Source organism: Periplaneta americana, chromosome 2, assembly GCF_040183065.1.
Source record: "Periplaneta americana isolate PAMFEO1 chromosome 2, P.americana_PAMFEO1_priV1, whole genome shotgun sequence".
Taxonomy (NCBI): Eukaryota; Metazoa; Arthropoda; class Insecta; order Blattodea; family Blattidae; genus Periplaneta; species Periplaneta americana.
In genome coordinates, this window is record NC_091118.1 from 47,834,264 (window position 1) to 47,852,615 (window position 18,352).

General features: G+C 35.7%; 1 protein-coding gene across 3 annotated transcripts in view; it reads left to right on the forward strand.

Annotated features, from left to right (window-relative positions):
• LOC138693169 (zinc finger protein 480-like) overlaps window positions 1-18,352 on the forward strand; it is a 50,846-nt gene that overhangs the window by 17,239 nt on the left and 15,255 nt on the right. For 2 of the 3 annotated variants that reach the window (XM_069816881.1, XM_069816889.1), the window contains exons 6-7: window positions 17,071-17,188; window positions 17,878-18,009. In XM_069816881.1, the coding sequence (XP_069672982.1) occupies window positions 17,071-17,188; window positions 17,878-18,009 (250 nt within the window). Of the gene's footprint in view, window positions 1-10,081; window positions 10,467-17,070; window positions 17,189-17,877; window positions 18,010-18,352 lie in introns of those variants that run through there. The other variant, XM_069816899.1, reaches the window with a different exon arrangement.

Below are 18,352 nucleotides of genomic sequence, written 5' to 3' on the forward strand. Positions count from 1 at the left end.
TGTGAAATGCATGTTGGAAACTGGGGTGACGTGCAAAATTGTTAGTTGTAACACAATTGTCCCGGCCATGTAAAGACTTTACAAGTGTCATGACTACTTGGCTAGACATTGGAATATCCTTGCAGTCGTCAAGAACGGTTCCTTTTCCAGTGTAAATTATACTGGACTAAACATACCCACTCTTAGATTCACAGAGCACATATGTCTTTATCCCAAACCTGGCTCGTTTTAGTGATATATACTGTACCTATCCTAGTCGCCCCTTATAAATCAACAGGCTCTCTTCGATGGTGACATCTCTGTTGGGAGTGTATTTGTCTTCAAGATTCCGAAAAATAGGCCAGACTTCATTTAATTTCAGATTTGGGTGGGTTTCCAGGTCGTAGTCCTCATTGTTGACGAAGTGCAGGAATTTTCAGTTTGACAAATCTCATATATGGGAGCGTTTTGGGAAGAATGGTGTAGCAGTCATTGAATATTTGTAGCAGTACATATGTTCTTCAGGTTTGTGAATAATGTTCTGCAGTATCACTATGCCCAAAAGTACACGTATTTCAGAGTCTGTAGTAGGCCGCCACGAATTATTTTCAGCATTCTATGAACACTTATTAGCATGCCAAATCGTCTCCTCGAATATAATGTTGATGAGGTCATTATCAAAGAATAATTTTAAAATTTGAGAATTATCGTTTTCAGAAACAATGTTAAAATTTCAGGGAATGGGGACCTCGGAGGTGCAGAAGAAGTGGTACCAGATGTCTTCTATTCAAATCACTGTCGAAAAGACGCGACATCAACTAATCTGAATCTGTATGTTTGTCTATAACTTCGTTTTCTGATAACGATGTTTCATTTCCTAATCTTCTACAGGAATATATTCCTGATCAAAAGTTTCGGAATCACTAACTTGATCCATCTTTACACAAAACAGCACAAAAAACACTAAACACAAACAGAAACCGCCCAAAATAACTAGCATCTACTCACTACTGTGTGTGAATGCTATATGAGCATAGAATTCCACTCGCAAGGAAGAAGTACAAAACACACCACCAGATGTAGCAATATCACTAACTTCTGTAGCCGTCTAGTAAGGAAAAGGTTAATGGAAGGATGGAAAGTTATATATTTGGGATAATAATCCGTAGCAGCGAAAATGGGACTCAAACGAGTTAAGTCGGGATAATAAATTTTGACACAAGTTAGCAACCCGAGTTAACTCGGGTTAATCAGGGAAATGGTTAATGGTGATATTTAGTTGGAAGTCATTATTGAAATGTTGTAATGTACTTCCGCATTGCAGCTGGAAGAAGTATTGCGAAGGAAATGGAAATACTTCAACGGAAAATTCGAATGAAGATTTCAATTGCACTGTCTGTGGTAGAGGCTTTCCTAGACGAAAATCTCTAATGAGGCACACGCGACTTCACAATGAGGAAAACCCCTTCAAGTGTAATACGTGTGGGAAAGCTTGTATAAAGCAAGGAGACCTTATGAGACATATACGGCTTCACACTGGTGAAAAGCCTTTCAAGTGTGAGGTATGTGGAAAAGGATTTCCAGAACGAGGACAACTGATTAGGCATGTGCGACATCATACGAAAGAGAAACCGTTCAAGTGTGAATTTTGCGGCAAAGGTTTTTCGGAAAGGGGACATCTTGTAAGTCATATTCGTATACACACGGGTTCAAAACCATACAAGTGTGAAATTTGTGAAAAAGCGTTTGCAGAACGTGGAAATCTTGTTAAACATGTGCGTTGTCATACTGGAGAAAAACCGTTCAAGTGCGATACTTGTGGCAGAGGCTTTACAGCGCGCGGAAGTTTAGTCGGACACGAACGTATACATACTGGTGCGAAGCCTTTTAAATGTGACCTGTGTGACAAGTGTTTCGCTGAACGTGGAAATCTTGTGAAACATGTTCGCTGTCACACCGGTGAGAAACCGTCCAAATGTGAAATATGTGGGAAAGGTTTTGCAGATCGTGGTCATCTTCTGAGACATGTTAAAGTTCACACTAAACATCTATTAAAATATAGTAACTAGGTGAATAGTCAAGACTTGCGAACAACTTTCGTGCGAGATGACTCATTAGATTTGCAAATTATATCGCTTTTCCTTATAATGTAGTAATTAATGAAAGAGGTCACATTAATGTCACAGACTTCATAAAGGGCTTCGAAAATAAGAGAACATAGCTCTCTTTACTGTAGGTCCTGGTTCTCTTCCCCCCCCCAAATTGGGACCTTTTTTTTTCTTTTCAAATTTGTAGTATATCTAAAATGACTTTCCCCTCAATGCAGTTAGAGTTTTTTTTTTTTGGAGATAATGTATAAATACTCAATTGGTTCCCCATTTTGGCTAATATAATTTTTAACGGAAAATTGTTTTGAAATAATGATGTCACCGTTGTATAGTCTCCTGTCGTACGTTAAGTTTCCAGCTATACCTTTACATCTGCATAGGGGTAATAGGCTACTTATAAAGTTTTTTTTCGCTAGTGCTCTTGGCTTTGGATCTCCACCATTTTCCTTATACTTACAAATGTTGAGCGACTTATTCTTTTAATTTTTTTCGTAGCTTAATGTTTTTTTTTCTTCGATGTATGATACTTATTAGAAGTTTTAAGTTTTATGATATTGTTTCTATTGTCAAACTTAAAATTAATCAAATGTCAGTCTGATATTTTTGAGGTGTGATTATAATTTTTTTGCATTTGTCATGGTTTTACTCTCCATAACAAACAAAACACTGATACTATACACGCGGAATGTGATGCATTATACCCAGATTCGAATTCGGTATCACTCAGTTGCTCTAACACGATTGTCAAATATTGAGTAGTTCACATACTGCTCATATATGATTCTCAAAGCTGTAAGACTTGCTGCGTGGTGTATTACAGTTGTAAAATAATAGTACATTATGCAACGAGCCTATAATGGTAGTAATTAAGACGCGAGTATGTTTATGAAACGAGCGCGAGTTTCATAATTTTGATACGAGTGTCTTAATTACCATTATAGGCAAGTTTCATACGACTTTTTATGCTCGACCATATTTCTAACTTGAAATTATTCATAAGTATTCACATTATTCTTATCTGACTGGGGAGCGAAAGTGACATTATGCAATATCTCGTAAATTGTGAGATGTGCGCAGACGCGAAAGTATTGATTTTTTCCGAGGAACAAATATCATTGACCTTGATATAATCTAGTGATTAAAAAGAACATTAATCTTGATATAACCAGTGGCGTAGCGTCAATGTAAGCTAAAAAGCTTAGCTTCCCCAGTTAATAATAATTTCATAATAAACCTGCAGTTTATGGAGAAAATTATTTATTAATTTTAATAGAATTTATATTTACGCGTTAAATATTGTGATGCGGCAGCTCAGGATGATTTGTGATGCAGTAGTAAACAAGAAGCCTGCACACACCAGCTTCCAAGCAGACTGGTTTCTTCTGTGTAATCCACCCCGCACATTTTCCATTCCTTTCTAACTAAGCTACCCTAGTCGCAAGGCTCGCAAAGAAGCTAGCTTTAACATTTAAAATAAGTAGTTTCCGAGTTATCCCATTTCGTCAGTTGTGTTCAGTTGAAGTGTTAGTGTGCACTGTGGCTGATATAATAAATAATGAGCGAAATATCAGTTCCTGACACTAATTTACTTGAATTTTTTTAGGACAATTGTATTATCAAAACTGATTTACGAACAAAAGTGTGATTTAAAAAACAAATGACCGACTCCCTTGCTGTCAATGAAGGACACAACCAAAAGACAGACGCATACTTACGAAATGATACTAATATTGTGATTTCTCTAAGTATGACAGGGAGTGAGCTAATGTTATACGTATACGTGTCTATTTGTTAAGAGATATGTGTAAACCGTGAAATCATATTTTATTACGTATCATTTGAGGTCATGCCTTATTGGTGTTACTTACGATGTTCCAACCAATCTTCGACTGCTGACTTGAAATTGACTACTATTTATTTTAAGACTGTATTTTTGTAATACGCTTTCTCATATTGCATGAAAGACAACTTGAGTTAGCTTCCCCTGCTCAAAATTTCATGCTACGCCACTGGATATAACCTGGAAATTGATTTAGACATTGAAAAACAAGATGACAAATTGGATTTATTTGAATATTATTTACAATTAACGCTAATTATTATAGTAACAGAACATAACCTTCTGCGACAGTATTGGATTTCCAGCCTCCATGACGTTTCGCTAGTTGTCTTTCGATTGCATATCCGAGAATAATCGATACTTACGCTTTCATATTACTTTCTGATTGGTGGAAAACCTGAACTTTAATGAGGTCCATTAAAGGGCTGCTACCAGGTGTATAATTACTATATTTCGGCATGGTCGAGCATAAAGTCAGAAAAGAAACTGCGCCAGCATTCTACTTCAGCTAAGTATTGTTAGCGAAGCAGGTACTTGTAGTCGCAACACAGGCTCAAGTAGAAAGAGAGAGTTCATTCTCTTATTTTCAATGTATTTTCGACAAGAATATCAGAACAGGTCTGTGACATCAATGTAATAATCTTTCCTTGTTCAGTCAATTTGTCTCGAGTTTGTTAATATGACGTAAACTTCGACAACATCAGCAGAATGCTTTTTCAAGCTCATTTTGAACTTGCATAAGCATGAGGGTATGATCACAGTGTAGTATATACAGTCACGAAGCTCAATATGTAGTAAATATGCATCCATAGATAGTTGCTAACCACTAGGATTGCTAATATCGCCTCATTACAGACAATGCGAAATATTACTGGCACAGTCTATTGTTCCTAGCACCCTCACAACTCAAGCTTCGTGACTATATATACTAGACTGTGGTATGATATAAACATATACAAAAATTTCGAGGCAATAGAAATTTGTATATTAACATAGTCTTTCAGCTTCGGAATAAGCATTTATACCGGTAATGTAAATAGATTAGTTTTAAATTATTAGGAGACATGTAAGATATAGAATATTTCTAATTGTGATATTCATTGCTGCTGAAGATTATTAATTTGTAGTGTTGAATGTTTAAGTTTCTCTTACTGAAAACTGTTTAAATTGTTTAGATACTGGGAGGAAAAAATATTGTATTAGCATTCTTAATCGTGAGTATGAGATAGTAAAATTAATGCTAGAAGCAATTTGCGACTGTTTAATAATAACAATTTACTTTCCACTGGGGAATAGTTTCACAAAGAAGTTAAATTAAAAATTGCCCCACATTATGATGGATGAAATGCCATTTACGAAGAAAATGTAATGTGAAAGTTTTTAATTAGAGATATTACAATAAGAAATTTATATTAATGAAAAAAGATATTCAACAATTCAAATTTATGTCGCATTATACATCACTTCTAATCTAGTGCAGTTTAGGAATTCAATTCACATAAGTGTTAATGAAATTGGGATAGTTTCTTTTATTACGTAGTGACAGGAGGAGTAAGAATGAGTCAGAATGGAATTTTTTGGTGTATCAGGATATTTGTTAAAATATGGCAAATGGTGCAAGTGATAACTAACTTGAAATGAGATATAATTTATTAGTTGTACTTTATTACAAATATTTAATTAAAAATTAAATCTCTGGTTTGATTTAAAATGAGATAACTAAGGGTGAGGTAGAGTAGAAGTCTCTATAAATAATACAGGTATAAGAATCGGAATGAGAGTGCAGAATCTTATACCCATTACTGAACATGACTTTAATTTTCACTGGAAGAAATTTCTTCCTAAAAGAAATATAAATCTGACAGAATTTCGAGATTTAATATATGAACATATTCAAGCATTTTTAAACAAATATGATAAAAACTATATTTTAGCTAAAACTGATTTTATTAAAGCCATACCGCTGCTTCCTATAATGCACTTCTGAATGAACTTCTCGAGTTTCAAAGCAAGATTGGAAATTTTTTTTTTACCAAAAATTATTTTCCTTAAATATTTTTCCTTTTAAATTATTACATATAATACGTTTTCTTAACATTCACTCTTATCAGGGAGTAGTTTCGTAAAGACTTGTAAATTATACAGAGTGATTCATGAGGATTTACCATCCATTATGGAGCTTATTTCCGAAGACATTCTGAGCAAAAAAATGTCATATAAACATGGGTCCTATTCTCAATATATTTTCAGAGTTACGTTTCGTTATTGGAACGCACTGCTGTGAACGCGTGATCTTGGTCAGTGTGCAGTCAGCAGCCAGCACGAGTGCTATGGAAATCAAAGATTTGCAGTTACTTAGACGAGTGCCGTTCACAAGCGTGTGGCCAAGTGTGCTCAAGTGGACGGCGACATTTTTTAAAATGTGTTGTAAACTCTCCAAGACTGTAAATTAGGATGCAAAATTGAACTGCAAATAATTAAGTCGGTGGGAGTGATGGTAATAATTGTTGTGATAAATGCGGAAGAGTAATGTAATTTTCTAGTTAAATATAGAAAAAGATGTCTGTACGAAGCAACTAAGGATTTCACAGCACATTTTTAGCTTCATAACACCTGCCAATTAAAGAAATAATACTTCTGAATGGTTCATTCTCTATTTTTATTTTTCTCTTACCATCAAACTAAAGAAAAAAACGTATTTTACAAACAACTTTAAATTAGTGTAACTCTGAAAATATTGAGAATAGGAACTATGTTTATATGACATTTTTTGCTCAAAATGTTTTCAGAAATAAGCTCCGTAAAGGACGGTAAATCCTCGTGAATCACTCTGTATCTGAATCTGAAAATATTTCCTGTACTGCCTTTATTGCAGTAAGGTTGTTTCATATTTAACACATTATTTGTGTCTTACTTTTATTTCTCTTAATAGTATACCAATATAATGATTAAGTTTTATCCTTATTTAGTAGAACAGGGGAATATACCAGTGTTTCTCTTTTATTAAAACTTTCTGACATTGATAAAATAATTTTATGTATAAGAACTATTGACATTAAGATTATTCTTAAAAATTAACTTCTAAATGAAAATTTATCTTGAGTCTTTATAAAAATATATTTATTTCCCACAAAACCATGTGATAAGTTCCTAAAAAATGTAAATTATTTATGGATCAATATAGTATTGTTTCACCAAGCGTTGTCACAAAAATTAAAGTCTATCTTCATATTTAAAAGAAATATAGGTTCATTAATATATTTAATGATCAGTAATATTAACTGTAAATGCTTTTCGCTAGGGGTGTGAAAATTAGCAATAATTGCTACTATTTTTAATATTCTGCAGAGATCGAAAAGTATTGAGTTGCATTTATTTCTTCATGCTAATACTGATTCAGATTAGGAAACTAGAGTTTCGTGTGGTGGTAGGAAATTTGAATTATAAGTACTGATAAATGTTATGCCAAAGAAGTACGAGTGTAATAAATATATTTGACGTATAAATTGAAAGTTGTGTTTCTTTTCCACTTATTCACTTTTATGTATTGTTATTAAAACACAAGATGCGGTATGAAACTGTAATGAACATGTAAATCATGAGTGCCTTCGTTGAATGGCTAGTGCATTCACTTTCAGTACTAAAATTTTAATGAGTATAGTGAGTACAGGAGGAATTTTTTTATTGTTATTCACTGTGTTGGGTAGAATCTGCTATGGAGTCCACACCTGTGGAGTAACAGTTAGCGCGTCTGGTCGCGAAACCAGGTGGCCTGGGTTCGATTCCCGGTCGGGACAAGTTACCTGGTTGAGGTTTTTTCCGGGGTTTTTCCTCAACCCAATACGAGCATATGCTGGGTAACTTTCGGTGCTGGACCTCGGACTCATTTCACCGGCATTATCACCTTCATATCATTCAGACGCTAAATAACCTAGATGTTGATAAAGCGTCGTAAAATAAGCCAATAAAATAAAATAAAACAACCAACTAGGACATAAGGTTTAGTTTCAGTGTAACCATACAAACAAGTAGATGAAGAAAAGTTGCATTGTCAATGTGGTATGTCTAAGTCTTTTTTTTCCTGTTGTACGGAGGAGGGACCCAAAGGCTTTCACTGTAGCCTGAGGCTTATTGTGCTTACCACTCCTATTGTGTGAATGTTTGGGCAGCTGAATGGTTGCGCTCTTGTACAAGTACAGCATGCTGCATCATGAACTGAGCCCGGGCTATGGTATAGATGGATGATAATGATATGTGAATTAATGATGGCGAAATGAGTCCGAGGTCAATGCCGAAAGTTACCCAGAAATTCTACTTTAATTTGTTGAGGGAAAACCGCAACCAGGTAACTTGACGCAATCAGGATTCAAACCGAGCCCGCTCATTTCACTGCCTTAATATTCAGTACTATTTGGAAGAATAATCTACCTTAAATTAACAATAAAGAAAAGAAAAAGAAAGATAATGAAAAGAAAAAAATAAGTATTCTAAGGAGTATCCGCGCTTTCTATTTAGTGGTTAATGATACTGGCTCCTAATGAGGAGGTTTCAGGTTTGATTTCTGACTCTGCCATGACATTTTTTTTAGTTAGGAGTTGTTCCTCTATATGTATGGCATGGGTTTTTCGTTTTGTCCTCAGGTTTAAGTTAGATTTAGGTATATATAAACGTTAGGAGGGAACTGACACACACTACCAAAATTCCGATGTGAATATCCTCTCAAGGGATCACCAGGGGATTCGTGCAATCTGATGGACTTACATCAATACTTGGACAATGTAAAAGTATACTAGTACCCTTTACACGCCATGAATACGCAGAGGGCACAAGGAAGTAGAACTGGATGCTTTGGTGACCTCATCACTAAAATGGGGTGATGTTGCCACACTATGTCATTCACACCAGGAAAGACCCAGTATTGAATTTGAGTGGAGACTGTATGAACTGTGAGTCCGTTTGTGGAAGTTTTAGCAATGACAGAAATTCTACTACCACCTGAAATTTAGCCCGAAGTTTGTTGCTTTACCAAATGAGCTACCCTGCCTCCATTTAGGAAACATAATTTCAGAATATATTTCTCATACCCATATCATAGTATATACATGTATAGTGAAATAAATGGATTTATACTGTGGTAAATTTGGCAAATGCTGACCAGTTAAAAATGACTTCTTAAGTGAATTTGGATCATAATTATAAACTATCGACAATTGGATCTGTTCAAATGTGCATGGGGTCGTTTTTAGGATTCATTGATTTAGACAGTCACACAAAAACAGACACCTAAACAAGAAAAATGTAAGTTCTAGTACGAGTACATAGTAGAGGTTATGCAGAAGAAATTTGTTTAAACAAAAGCCGTCCTAAATAAGGGTTCGATAGATCGGCCTACTAATCAATTCATAAAGAATAATAAGTAAACAAAACAATTTTGTGACATTTGGAAAGAAAAAGAAAAAACATTAAGGTAAGAAAACGTAGGAAATCATTTACAATAAAAATTTTGTTGGATACAAATGATTACTAATTATAGCTAAGGATGATTTTAACACGTGAGATCCTATGGCATCAATCGTTGCATCAGAAATTTTATATTGTATTACATTACAATTGTTTGTTGAGGATGAACAATGATAGACTACTCGAAATTGTCCTAATCGATACATCTAGTCCAGGGTGCGAATTAACGGGGGGGGGGGGGATCCCCTCTCATAAATTCATATTAACATCCCTGCCAGGGATAATTTCTATCCCACCCCTCACAAAATATAATTGTTTTAATACGAGTACATGTACTTCATAAAGTAAGCAAAGTAAGCAAAGAAAATGATATTGATGTATTATCATCACCGGCAAGCTGACAACAGTCAATAACTTAGGAATATCTTATCTTATCTTAAGCCTGCTCATGGATATAATTATTATTATTATGGTCATGATGCAAGACAAGAAACTCAATGCGACCAAGTGTTGAGCCGTATAGAATGAGGATAATAATAATTTTACGTATGGTATTCTCTATCTAGGATTCTTCCCCCCCCCCCCCCTTACGAAATCTTAATTCGCACCCTGATCTAGCCATAATACATCACCGCCACCCTACCCCAGTATGATGTATATCACGGCATGTCAGATTCACGCTTATTGCCGTATTTCTATTTTCAACTTGACGTGTCAATGTAAGGTATCATGGCCGTGTTCTATTAATTGATAATAGGAATTTTACCAAAAATATGAACTTCAATTAATTGAATTAAGTTTATAGTGATCAATATCTAAAGCTTTGGTTTTAAAGTATTTTCGCACATCTCTTAAAGTCGCTTTTGTTTGGTATTATTGTGAATTGGATGTGTTTTGTTGTAAAGAAGTTACAGCAAGTAATTTTATTATGTACCTTTTCACTTAGGTGTGCTTTGGTATTGCGTCATTTTAGGCAGTTTATTCTTCCCTAGTAACAGAAATTTCATGGATGCTTTTAGGAATTACATTGATGTTTTTAAGTTATATCTTCGAAACTCAGAAAGTCAAAGGATAGCAAGGTGAGTTTACATAAAATTGATAATAATACCAATTTAGCAAACTCTCCGTCACACTCTCCAGCATTATGTGAGCATTCTGGTAGAACATTAAAAAGTAATAGAGATATGCGAATAAACGCAAGTCGTTTTTATACAACGGAATATAGGCCTAGGCCATAGAACAAATTTAGTCGACTGCTGTAATGATTCTGTTGCACCCAGTCAATATCCTATTATTCATGTGAAAAATGAAATCCACATAACCCATTATGATCCACAATTAAATGAATACAATTCTAAGTTAACCTGGAAAGCGGAATTCTTTTGCAGAACTTACTGATGATGAATTCTATAGAGCAGTTTAATTTCTTTATTACTTGGCTCAGCAGTTCATTTGTTACCTGACCACAAGGTCCCTGCTAGATTTTACGAGGCGCAGAAAAAAAGGCTAGTACAAATAACCAAAAATGTTATAACTCATATATTCTAATGTTGAAAGAGCCACGAAACGAGACATACAGAAGAGAAAGAATGCTTATATGTACCAGCTCACACAGTTTAATTTTTGTAACCAACGTCGCTGAGCCCTCCGTAATGTAGGACCTATTTAGGAACGATAATATTTCCTGCTCAATCGAAACTTCCAAAATACCAGTGGCGAAGCTCTTAAGAGCCCTTTGAGGCTTAGCCTACCCAAAAATTTGAGTTATTATACCTAGTAACAGTAGTCCTTTAAGTTTGTAATATCGATGTATCGGAACACTTTGTTTCACTCCTATTCTTCCATATATTAACTCTACTGTTGACAGTCATTCCAATATGTAGAGTTCAGTGCGAGGCTTGTGGCGAAAGCCTTTAAAGGCTTGACTACGACCTTGATTCTCAAGCTTGAGGGAGACTGGGGAGGGGTATCGATTCGTCACATCTCCGTACGAAACGAGACTAGCCTTTCATGACAATAATACTTCGCGCTATATTGGTGTTCTGTGAATGTGCTGCGTTGTTGAATGTTGGTTTAATCAAAAGTGCATGCGTGTATGTGTTACATAGGCCTATTAATTTTAGGCAAAATGATGCATACTGAGAGAACATTGAGGTCATTATTTGTAGAATTAATAGAGAAACCATTTTCAAGTTGGATGTATGAAACAAAATGTACTTACAAAGATAGAAGTTCGACACCACATTTACATATTAAAATAGCGGATGGAAGAAGACAAAATAGAAATTTTCAATTTTCATGGTATAAGAAATATTCTTGACTAACAGGGTGCTCTGACACAAGTAAGTTATATTGTTATGCCTGCATTCTGTTTGGGGATGAAAATGAGTGGTCTTCTTCTTCTTGTGGGGTGTGTGTCACAAAAAATTTTGATAGAAAAGCCGAGAAACATCTGCTGTATAAAAAGATACAAGGTAAACAGATTTTTTCAGCCTACTCAGTATTTACACCTTAGCTTCGCCACTGCAAAATACGTGGCTATTATTCCAACATCTTTTCTACAGAGAACAATTTTATACGGGCAGAGTATCCGCAAGAAATTAGTGAAGCTGATTGTATTGAAATTGATGACTTTTTGACACTAAAAACGAAATTATCGAGGCTACTAAGTGGTACTGCTTCCGGACCTGACCACATGATTGTTTGGACCACAGTCTATACAGTAGTATATAGTCACGAAGCTCAATACGTAGGGAATTCGCATCCATAGATAGTTGCTAACCACTAGGATCTCTACTATCGCCTCATCACAGACAAGGCAAGATAGTACCGGCACAGTCTATTGTTCCTAGTACCCTCAACAACTCAAGCTTCGTGACTGCGTATACTAGACTGTGGTATGGACTATTAAAAGTCCTATAGCATCAGAATTGCTTCTAGAATACTTAGTTTCAGGAACTGTACTTCTAGTACTAAGAAAAGCCCTAACAATACTGAGCCATAAAGGCGGTGATAAAAATCTTGATCTAACCACGTCCAATAACAATTTATTGACTTGTTCGAAGAGTAATCGAGAGAGCCCTGATAAGGATTTTCGCAGTTACGTCATCTTTAATAAATACTAGAGGGGTTTTACTGATTCTCCCGGAACACATGTCTTCCTTTCATCCATTCATGAATGTATCCTCCAGTCAGTTAAACAAAAGAAAGAATCGGTCTGTATTGTCTTTCTGGACATTCGAAAAGCTTTATAACACTTTGTCCTTGTGGCAACCCTTTAGTAAGGGGATGTTTGTAGCAATAACTACGGTACATTATATGCTAATAGGTTTGTGTAAATATTCTGTGTTCCATTTGTTTCTACATTGAATGATCATTCTTGTTAATTCACCTGTTGCTGTAGGGCCTTTGCTTATGATCACTGTGTCATCTACAAAACTGCTGGTCTGGAAGTAGTAACCATACTGTGGAAGTTATCGAATCTTCCGAAAGTTCATTCAGAATATGGATGGTAGAGATGCTATAGATAATGGGGATCCCTGTAAAAGTCCATTTTTGAAAATTATTGTTTGGTTTTCACATGACAGGTCTCAGTTTGTTTCACGTGACACTTTAGGTTAGTTTAGACTCTTCGTATTCCTTATATACGAATCTGTAACAGGTAAGTTAGGTTAGGATAGGCTTTTTGTATGCCTTGCATATACTAAGTTGAGTGAAATGTGAGTGTCATGTTAAAGTTTTAAATGTTCTACTCTTATTTCACGTAATAAATTAATCACTTTTAGGTTATCTACACCGATCAATTCTTTCCAAATTTTACCTATTTTCTAATACGTTTTCAAGTCGACTGACGTCCTATATGAATTCTTCACATTCCAAACTGTCATTCTTCTGAAAATTATATCATTTTCCCACTTTTTCGTAAAACAAACCCGTGCTATTGAAAACCCCCAAAAAAGGGGGGGGGGAGAATAGACATGAACACTAAACAATTTTACGATGAAAGAGTAATGGAACGGAAATATGTACTTCGGTACATTAAAATAAAAATAAAATAAAATAATATATACTAAACAATTTGCTTAATTTTGTTGTTAAATTTATTAAATCAAATTTACCTGGGTCAGGATTATACCAGAAGACTCAAATACTGCATTGAAATGATTTTGATATGTACAGGGAGATTATTGTCCATGTATTGTGGGTCCCTATCACCACGGCATGGCGCGTCCTCAGGTTGCGGATAGAGGAGACGGCCTCGAGATATGGAGGGTAGCTGCGAATATATTGAATAAGCAGTCGTGGACAGCCGATAAGGGGTGGTCCTCCAGCTTGGGGGTTGGGCGAAGGGCTAACAACCCATCACCGTAAAAAACAGCTTGTTACGTATCCCTATAATAAGCCTCGGAATAGGACTGATACTCTGGCACGACCACAGCAAAGGAATAAGGATTTGAGATTTGGCACTTGGAACGTAACTAGTCTTTATAGAACAGGAGGGGTAACATTAGTAGCAAAAGAACTAGCTAGATATAGAATAGACTTCGTAGGAGTACAAGAGGTTAGGTTAGATGGGAATGGCATATCACAAATAGGAGATTACTTGTTGTATTACGGGGAAGGAAACAATAATCACCAATTAGGAACAGGATTCTTTGTTCATAAAAGAATAAAATCAGCAGTAAAAAAGGTCGAATTTATCAGTGACAGGTTATCATATTTAGTACTTAAGGGTAGATGGTGCGACATCATAGTTATAAATGCTCACGCCCCTACAGAAGAGAAAGACGACCATATAAAGAATAGCTTCTATGAGGAATTGGAACATACTTTTGATCAGTTCCCTAGATATCACATGAAAATTTTATTGGGGGATTTCAATGCTAAAGTAGGACGGGAGGATATTTTTAGACCAACTATTGGAAAAGAGAGCCTACACGCAATTAGTAGTGACAATGGAGTTAGATTAGTCAACTTTGCCACATCGAAAAATTTAATTGTCAAAAGTACAACATTCCCCCATAAGGATATACATAAATATACTTGGACTTCTCCAGATGGATTGACACACAACCAACTAGATCACATCTTGATAGATAAACGGAGACATACTAGTATAGTAGATATTCGAACTTTCAGGGGTGCAGACTGTAATTCTGACCATTATTTGGTGATTGGAGAATTAAGAGAAAGATTATCAGTAGCCAAGCGAGTAGAGCAACAAGTTAATATTACTAAATTCAATATTTTGAAATTAAAGGACGAGGAAGCTAAGCAAAATTATCAGGTCGAAATTTCGAATAGGTTTGCCACTTTAGAAAGTTCCGACGAAGTTGAGAAAGAATTAGATGTTAATAGCGTGTGGGAAAATATCAGAGATAGTATCAAAATTGCAGCTGAGCAGAGCATAGGTTATTATGAAACTAAGAAAAAGAAACCGTGGTTTGATGAAGATTGTTGCATGGTAGTAGAAAGAAGGAAACAGGCAAAATTGAAATTCTTACAGGATCCAGTTGAGGAGAAGAGAGATAATTATTTCAATGAAAGACGGGAAGCAAGTCGTACACTTAGGAATAAAAAGAGAGGTTACTTGAAGGAAAAACTGAATGAGGTAGAAACAAATAGTAAGAATAAAAACATTCGAGATTTATATAAGGGTATAAAGGAATTTAAGAACGGATATCAGCCAAGGGTAAACGTTATCAAGGATGAGAATGGTGACTTGCTTGCAGACTCTCCATCAATCCTAAACAGATGGAAAAACTATTTTGCGCAACTACTAAATGTACATAGGCCAAATAGAAATGATCGGGACGAAATTGAAATACAAACTGCTGAGCCATTTATACCCGAACCCACGCTTACAGAAGTCGAAATTGCGATAGAAAATCTGAAAAAGTACAAGTCTCCAGGTATCGATCAAATTCCAGCAGAATTAATACAAGAGGGTGGGAGTGCATTATATAGCGAAATTTATAAACTTGTACTTGCTATTTGGGAAAAGGAAATTGTACCAGAACAATGGAAGGAGTCCATAATTGTACCTATTTTTAAAAAGGGGGACAAAACCAACTGTGGTAACTTTCGAGGAATATCACTTTTGTTGACGTCGTACAAAATTTTGTCCAATATTCTTTTGAGAAGATTAACTCCGTACGTAGATGAAATTATTGGGGATCATCAGTGCGGTTTTCGGCGTAATAGATCGACTATTGATCAGATTTTTTGTATTCGACAGATAATGGAGAAAAAATGGGAGTATAAGGGTACAGTACATCAGTTATTCATAGATTTCAAAAAGGCTTATGACTCGGTTAAGAGGGAAGTATTATATGATATTCTTATTGAATTTGGTATTCCCAAGAAACTAGTTCGATTAATTAAAATGTGTCTCAGTGAAACGTACAGCAGAGTCCGTATAGGTCAGTTTCTATCTGATGCTTTTCCAATTCACTGCGGGCTAAAGCAAGGAGATGCACTATCACCTTTACTTTTTAACTTCGCTCTAGAATATGCCATTAGGAAAGTTCAGGATAACAGGCAGGGTTTGGAATTGAACGGGTTACATCAGCTTCTTGTCTATGCGGATGACGTGAATATGTTAGGAGAAAATACACAAACGATTAGGGAAAACACGGAAATTTTACTTGAAGCAAGTAGAGCGATTGGTTTGGAAGTAAATGCCGAAAAGACAAAGTATATGATTATGTCTCGTGACCAGAATATTGTACGAAATGGAAATATAAAAATTGGAGATTTATCCTTCGAAGAGGTGGAAAAATTCAAATATCTTGGAGCAACAGTAACAAATATAAATGACACTCGGGAGGAAATTAAACGCAGAATAAATATGGGAAATGCGTGTTATTATTCGGTTGAGAAGCTCTTATCATCCAGTCTGCTGTCGAAAAATCTGAAAGTTAGAATTTATAAAACAGTTATATTACCGGTTCTTCTGTATGGTTGTGAAACTTGGACTCTCACTCTGAGAGAGGAACATAGGTTCAGGGTGTTTGAGAATAAGGTGCTAAGGAAAATATTTGGGGCTAAGCGGGATGAAGTTACAGGAGAATGGAGAAAGTTACACAACACAGAACTGCACGCATTGTATTCTTCACCTGACATAATTAGGAACATTAAATCCAGACGTTTGAGATGGGCAGGGCATGTAGCACGTATGGGCGAATCCAGAAATGCATATAGAGTGTTAGTTGGGAGACCGGAGGGAAAAAGACCTTTAGGGAGGCCGAGACGTAGATGGGAGGATAATATTAAAATGGATCTGAGGGAGGTGGGGTATGATGATAGAGACTGGATTAATCTTGCACAGGATAGGGACCGCTGGCGGGCTTATGTGAGGGCGGCAATGAACCTTCGGGTTCCTTAAAAGCCATTTGTAAGTAAGTAAGTAAGTAACAGGGAGATTATTGTACTGCGGGACTCCACTCCACAGCTTGCGCGGCATTCGCCAGTAGCTTATCAGTATTTGCCTTACATTTCATACGCGCTCTGTTCCACAGTGCAATAACCTCCCGTTAGTTAAGACATTTGTATTTTAGCTCAAAATTTAAGCAACTTATACTTGTCCATAATAATTATAAAAAGAGAAGTAAAGTATTTACGCATTAAATATATTGAGCACTCTGAAGTATAGAGTAATTAAATAAAGTCTGCTTATTACAGTATAGGGGATGATGGCACGAAATTTGAGGAAGATGTCAGTCATGAACCAGTCTTGACGACTACGCTATCTTGTCCTGTGAAAGAGGAAGACCCACTTTCTCTAGGGGAACAACTGGAGGTGAGTGCGAAAAATGGCATATGTCATTTTACGGATTATAGACTTTTCCTACCAAATGCATCCAATAATACCAATCATACCATGTATTATATCGTTTAAAAATATTTTAAGTATATTGGACTAATTTAAAAGGCATTTCTATAGCACAGGACACTGAAACTTCCGACTTGTATTTTTCTTAGTTCTACGGTGCGAGAATCTGTGGAAGTTTAGGTTAGGTTAATTTAGGTTTTTCATATGCCTTGCATATACGAATCTGTGTCAGGTTAGTTTGGTTTAGTTTAGGTTTTTGATATGCCTTGCTTATACGAATCTGTGACAGGTTAGATTAGGTTAAGTTAGTTTAGGCTTTTAGTATGCTTTGCATATACTGAGTGAAGTGAAATATGTATTTCACGTTCATTTTGAAGTGTTCTACTTCTCTATTTGACGTGCACTTTTAGGTTACCTACATCGATCAATTCTTTCCAATTTTTAGATATTTTCTAATAAGTTTTCAAGTTAACTGACGTCCTATATTACTAATTCTCTACATTTCAAACTACCTTCCCTCTGAAAATTAGATGACTTTTCCACTTTTTTTTTGTCAAAAACCTTCAGTGTCGCTTGCTATAGAAATCCCATTTGAAATGTCAACAAAACTGTAATAACAAATATTGGAGAATGTTAAATATTTTAAAACTTCGCAGGATGCACAGGATGAAGGCATTGAGAAACCAAGTAACATTGAATACTGTGAAAATAATAATCTGCAGATGACTATAAAGTGTGAAGGAGGTATTTTGAAATCATTGGTGCCAGAGATTAAGACAGACAATGTGGTGAGTATAGGTATTGTTTTGTTTCTGTAATTCTTTCTTTGTACAAATATCACATTGTATTTCGAAGATAACCGTCTATCCCCATATTATAATATAGCATCTTTCGTCAGTCTTTGTGTCAGCCACTTGCTCTATTGTTGCCTCAGTCTCTGTCACTGTGTGCTGCTACAATCTGTTGGCGAGTAGTTGTTCTACAGCCGTGGTCAACAATCATTGAGAGAATGTACTATGTACAATAGATACATAAAGGATAAAGCAACAAGTGGATAATTCCGACAGTATGGCAGTACCGACTATGCTTGGCACTGGTCACTATTCCATACTGAACCGTGCCAAACAAAAG